The sequence below is a fragment of the Pristis pectinata genome, chromosome 2 (genome assembly GCF_009764475.1).
Source record: "Pristis pectinata isolate sPriPec2 chromosome 2, sPriPec2.1.pri, whole genome shotgun sequence".
Classification (NCBI taxonomy): Eukaryota; Metazoa; Chordata; class Chondrichthyes; order Rhinopristiformes; family Pristidae; genus Pristis; species Pristis pectinata.
In genome coordinates this window covers 9,765,801-9,771,800 of record NC_067406.1, presented here as the reverse complement: position 1 = coordinate 9,771,800, position 6,000 = coordinate 9,765,801, and the positions used below count along the sequence as shown (strand labels likewise).

The following is a 6,000-nucleotide window of genomic DNA, read 5'->3' as shown; positions in this document are numbered from 1 at the left end:
TCCACACAACATGGTGTGCTGAAGGGCCTGTGCTGTTTATTCCATGTTCTATGTAGCTTTTAGCTCAGCTCCCCAGGTGTCAGCCACTGCCCTGTTCGTTGTGGACCCTGGTTGGATCTCAAGCTCACTGTTTCAATTAACAAGAGTCATGTAAGGGGTTAATCCTCTTGATTGGAATGACTGGCTTCCAATGGGGAAAAAGAAACACTTTCAGAGAAAACACGCAGCCAACATTAAATATTAATTAATAAGGAGACGATTTTCTAGATTGAAGTGTTACCCCATGATATGTTCGAGACTTCCTTGCTTCATTATTATAATGTGACGTAGCTTAAACATGTGATTGGCTTATGTCTCAACTCTGGCACTGAACGGAGTATTGGTAGTCTTACGAAAACTTTTGAGTTTTTCTTTAAAACGTGTTGCTGAGACACGCGAGACATGTTTTCTTGGAGTCGTTCTGTGGACGCCAAGTATGGAGTGGGTAAGTGCCAGTGGACTCTCTGTTTGTTTGCGATGAATGCAGTCTCGGTAAAGTCTCATCGCTTCTGTTTGTAACGTGGAAGGGAGTAAAGCTACAGTTGTTTCCTGGCCATCTGAGTAGACACACACACACACACACACACAAATGGATAACGAAAACAGGATGTGGTTCAAAATAAGTAAAGTAATTGCAAGAGAATATTATCCCGGGTGTATGGGGTGCAAAGTGTCCAGCAGTCCTTCAGTAACGAAGGGAGTGACGTTCTCGGTGCATCTCAGTGTAGGCTTCAAGAACGTCCTCCAGTGCGCTCTGCAAGGTGGTGGGGCTGTGCACTCTAAATGTGTCATTCAAATCGAAGCACTCTCTGCAACACGAGTGGGAAAGCGCAGGTGCCATGCATGCTGGTGGCTCTGAGTAACGGGGAGTGTTTGAACTCTGGTGTGCGTTTGGGAATGTCTCAACCGCTTCAGTTCGGGGTAACTAAGTAAGCTGGGACTCGAAACAAGAAGGCAGTGCATTCTAGGTCTAACAAAGTTCCAGGAAAGAAATGAAGGTTTGCATTTGTGTAGTACCTTTCTTTTTCCCTTTACTACTCTAAATACCTTCTAATATGTATTCATTGTTGTATCATAAGAGTCAGAGAGAAGTGCAGCACGGGAACAGGCCCTTCGGCCCAGCTCATCCATGCTGACCGAGATGCCCTTCTAAGCTCGTCCCCGTTACCTGCCTTTCTCAAAGTCCTCATCCTTTCTCAAATTTAAAGGAGAATATAAAGGAAGAATGGGTCATTTTAAAGAAGAACTGGCAGAGAGAGATGGGGAGAGGTTACCAGTACAATTTACCTGCAGCTTCTGGCAACTGGCTTGAGAGAATTTTCTGTTTGTTCTGTGCTGATGAGCAGCAGATTGTATGGTGTGTGAGTGTCCAAGAGGCTGTAAGATTTGGCTCAGTTGGAAGAACCCTTTACCTCAACAAGAGCTTGTTGGATGATGTGCATGTACTCAAGGGCAGTAATTGTACACTGCCCACTTCACCCAGTCAAGATGACACCACAAGTGCTTTTGCAATCTGGCATTGGGCAGGAGGTACAGAAGCCTATGGTCCCACACCACCAGGTTCAGGAACGGTGACTTCCCTTCAACCATTTTAGTTCTCGAACCAACCGGCACAACCCTAATCTATACCCCGTATAGCAACACCCTGACCACTCTGATCTCTCAGTACTACAATGGACTTTGTTTTTGTTCTAATTGTATGTAATTGATGTTTCTCTTGTGAATGTTGCGTACCTGATGCTATGTGCCTGTGATGCTGCTGCAAGGAAGTTTTTCATTGCACCTGTGCATGCATGTAGTTGTGCAAATGACAATAAACTCGACTTTGACTGTTAAAGTATTTAGAGTTGTACAAGCACAGAAGTGGGTTCTTTGGTCCACCACGTCCATTGGGGGAAAGGGCAGCTTCATAGGGCATCATTATAACAAGGCCTAGGCCTCCAACTGGCATTCTGTCAGCCCAGTCCACTCTACTCTTGAAGTTTGGTTACTTTTATTTACACTATGCAGAATCCATTGACTATGCCAGCAATTAATCCATAGCCTATCTTGCTCACAGTGAGGTGGTGGTGAGACACCTCCTTTGAACTGCTGTAGATCTTCTCAGGTTCTTCTGTGGTATGATTGGGTAGGAGATTCCAGGAATTAGAATGAGTGCCATAGAGTCACACAGCATGGAAACAGACCCCTCAGCCCAACTCATCCATGCCGACTGTGCTGCCCAGCGAGCTAGTCCCACCTGCCCACATTTGGCCCATAGCCCTCTAAACGTCTCCTATCTGTGTACTTATCTAGATGGCTTTTAATAGTTGATGATATGCCTGCCTCAACCACTGTTTCTGGCAGCTCATTCCAAACATGCACCACTCTTCGTGTGAAGAAGCTGCCCCGATGCCCCTTTTAAATCTCTCACCTCTGATCTTAAACCTATGCTCTCTTGTTTTTCTCTATGTCCTGATGAAGGGTCTGGGCCCGAAACATCGACTGTTTATTTCCCTCCATGGATGCTGCCTGACCTGCTGAGTTCCTGCAGCATTTTTTGTGTATTGCTCCAGATTCCAGCATCTGCAGAAATTCTGTTGCCCCTCTTGTTTTTAGCGCACTCTCCCTGGGGGAAAAAGACTGTGCTTTCACCCTGTCTATGCCGCTCATGATCTTGTATACCTCTATCAGGTCACCCCTCAATCTCCTCCGTTCCAGGGAATAAAATGCTAATGAAGAAATGGTGATATTTTCCTTATAAGAATGGTGTATCTTTCGGGGGTGGGGGGGAAATCACAGGGGTGAGTTTGTTCCTTTGTGACCCCTGTGCTAGTAGTGAAAGTTCAGGGATGCAGAGTTAATTTCCTTCTCATGAAGTACACTTAGTCAGTGCACTTGAAGCTGTCGATGGAACAATGTCCCAGTAGTACTCGGGATGTTTAGAAACAGAGAAAGCCTGGAATGCAATTGGCTTCTGATGTTTAATGGGTCAGTAGGTTTCTAAGAATAGGCCATTCTTCCCATCTCCCCAGGGTTGAGTTTTGCTAGTATTATCCAGTTAGATGAACTCCCAGACTTTCTCCATAGCCCTGCAAGTTTTTTTTCCCCCCTTTTACATATTTATATCTATATCTGTTTTGAATGTTCCTTTTCGATCTGCTTTCACTACCCTTTCAGGAGGGGCGTTCTGGATCATGACAGCTTGCTGTGCGAAATAAATTCTCCTCACTTCGTCCCTTGCCAAATACCTTCCATCTGTTCCCTCTGGTTGCTCATTTACAAGCCTGTGGAAACACTTTCTCTGTATCCATGCAATCAAAATGGAATGGCTTCAACAAATCTCCCTTCAATCCATTCCCAGGAAGAATAATCCCAGCTCCTTTCATCTCTCTAGATGTGTGAAGCCCCTTGCCTCTGGTACCTGTCTAAAATAGTTACATGGCATGTCCCTGGCATGTGAATGACTGACATGGGAGAAGCTTGGTGAAAGAGGCAGAAAGGTGGAGAACCTCCCAAGCAACCCATCCACCATCCACTTCAGAGCACTACCTACCCTCGCACTCCCTATGGAAGAGGCTGCCCATCCCAGAAAGGGCTCTCCATCCCACAGAGGTGGAGCCAAGCCACTCTTGACCCTGAGGCACTGCTATGAAGATGAGCAGTCGTAACTTGTGTGCAAACATTTCATGAGATCTCTTCACCTGTCATTGTATGACTGGCCCACAGGAGGACATGGGGAACACAGGCATAATTCTTTGTCATATCGATTTTTTTTTTACAGCAGCTACTTTTATGTTACAAGAATATTTGTTTTTCAACTTGTGTCAAAACAAAAATCATAGCCCGTGAAATGAAAATTCACAAATCCTAAAATAAGGAACTTCTGAAGACTTGTGCTCATTTTGAACTATGACCAAGATTATCAGTAACACCTGTCAACAGTGCAATGATTAAATTATTGGGTGAGCATACATCTGGGTTACCAATCCAAGGATATCATGTCAAATCCCACCACCCCACTTGCAATGGAAGTGGGGAAGTTAAAATCGAGTGAATTTGCAAAGCTATGAAACGATTTGATTGTGCTCTCAATTAGTATCTTGCTTGCTAATAGACGTGATCCCTGCATTAAGGGGTGGAGAGTGGGGTTGCGTTTCTATAAAATGGTCCGTGTCGCAATTTTCTGTAACGTGAAGCCGTGTTATCTGCGTGTGCATCAGGAAATGCGAGTTAAATAAACAATTTTTTTTTCATTTACTCTTTTTTTAACGTAAGTTCTGTGAGGGCAAATTTCACTCTGTATCTCAAATTTTTGAGTAGTGATTTGTGAATTCTGTAAGGGCGAATTTCCATAACCCAAAGGGCAGGAAAGCAAATCGAGTAAATCTGCAAAGCTATGAAACAATTTGATTGTGCTCTCAAATAGTACTGTTTGCCTCAAATTGCCTGTATTGTTTGGATGGAGTTGTCATACCTGGTCTGTCACTACCAGACAGAATTTGGGGTGGAAGCTAAAAGCTGCAGTGCTGTGTCTTGAGAATATTTGGTTCACAGAGTTTTGTAGCATGGAAAAGGCCCTTCAGCCCAACGCATCTGTGCTGAGCAAGATGTCTATCTGAGCTGCGTTTGGCCCATATCCATAGAAGATCGCACAGGAACGGGCCCTTCAGCCCATAATGTTGTGCAGAACTAATTAAATGCCTAACTAAATTAATCCCTTCGACCAACACAATGTCCCCATCCCTCCATTCTCTGCACATTCATGTGCCTATCTAAGAGCTTCTTAAATGCCTCTATTGTATTTGCCTTCACCACACCCCTGGCAGCACACTTCAGGCACCCAAAAAAAACCCCACCTAAACCTTCCCTATCCATGTACCTGTCCAAATGTCTTTTAAACATTATATTGTACCTGCCTCTACTTCCCCTGGCAGCTCGTTCCATATACCCACCACCCACTGTGTGGCAAAACTTCAGTCTCTCCTCGTAACTCAAACCCTCTGGTCTTGGTAACATCCTTGTCAGAGTACTACAGCACAGAAACAGGCCCTTCGGCCCATTGAGTCCATGCTGACCTGATCTCCTGCCTAGTCCCATCTACCTGCACCTGGACCATATCCCTCCAAACCCCTCCCATCCATGTACCGATCCAAATTCTCTTAAGTGTTACAATTGAAGCCGCATCTACCACTTCTGGCAGCTCGTTCCACACTCGCACCACCCTCTGAGTGAAGAGGTTTCCCTTCAGATTCCCCTTAAATATTTCACCTTTCACTCTGAACCTGTCCTCAGGTTCTAGTCTCACCCAACCTGAGGGGGAGAAAAGGTCTGCAGGTATTCACCCTATCCATAGCCCTTATAATTTTGTATACCTCTCTAAGATCTCCCTGCATTCTCCTGCGCTCCAGGGACTAAAGTGCTAACCTATTCGACCTTTCCCTATAACTCGGGGAGTTTAACTTGTGAATCTTTTCTGCACCCTTTCCAGCTTCATTTCCAGATTTATTAGTATGAATGCATGTTATGGTGTAAGAACACTCTGGACGATGTTGATAGTTAACTCACAAATGAGAAGAGGAAGCTTTACTACATAAACCTCCTCATAAACCCTCACAACATTCCACTCCACCTTTAATCCAGTGGAGGAGATGGGAAGCACAGGTTCTGGGCTAATGTAGGATACACGGCAGGCAATTTGTGCAGAGCACTCCCAAGACTGAGCAAATGATCTGAATTTTTGATGATGTGTGAAGAATACGTTTTAAGCAGAGTGGCAAGTAATTTCCTGTGGAGAGTATCTCATCTGATGACGTGCAATGGGTAGCACTCTCAGATTTTGTGCTCAAGCCTGTGGAGCAGAGATATCAGGCCACAGAACATTCTAACAAAGAGAAGAGGCAGGGCAACAAAGTAATTGCAAAGCTTCGGCCACAGAGAATAAGTTGGTTGGGCACGAAGTGATGGTGCAGTGGTTTGGAT

General features: G+C 44.8%; 1 protein-coding gene across 1 annotated transcript in view; it reads left to right on the top strand.

Moving 5' to 3' along the window:
- Positions 1–302: 302 nt before the first annotated feature.
- Positions 303–6,000, top strand: part of LOC127580080 (dedicator of cytokinesis protein 2-like) — a 1,107,748-nt gene continuing 1,102,050 nt past the window's right edge. Inside the window, 1 exon segment of the mRNA XM_052033289.1 lies at positions 303–484. Within this exon segment, the coding sequence (XP_051889249.1) occupies positions 442–484 (43 nt within the window). The 5' untranslated portion in view covers positions 303–441.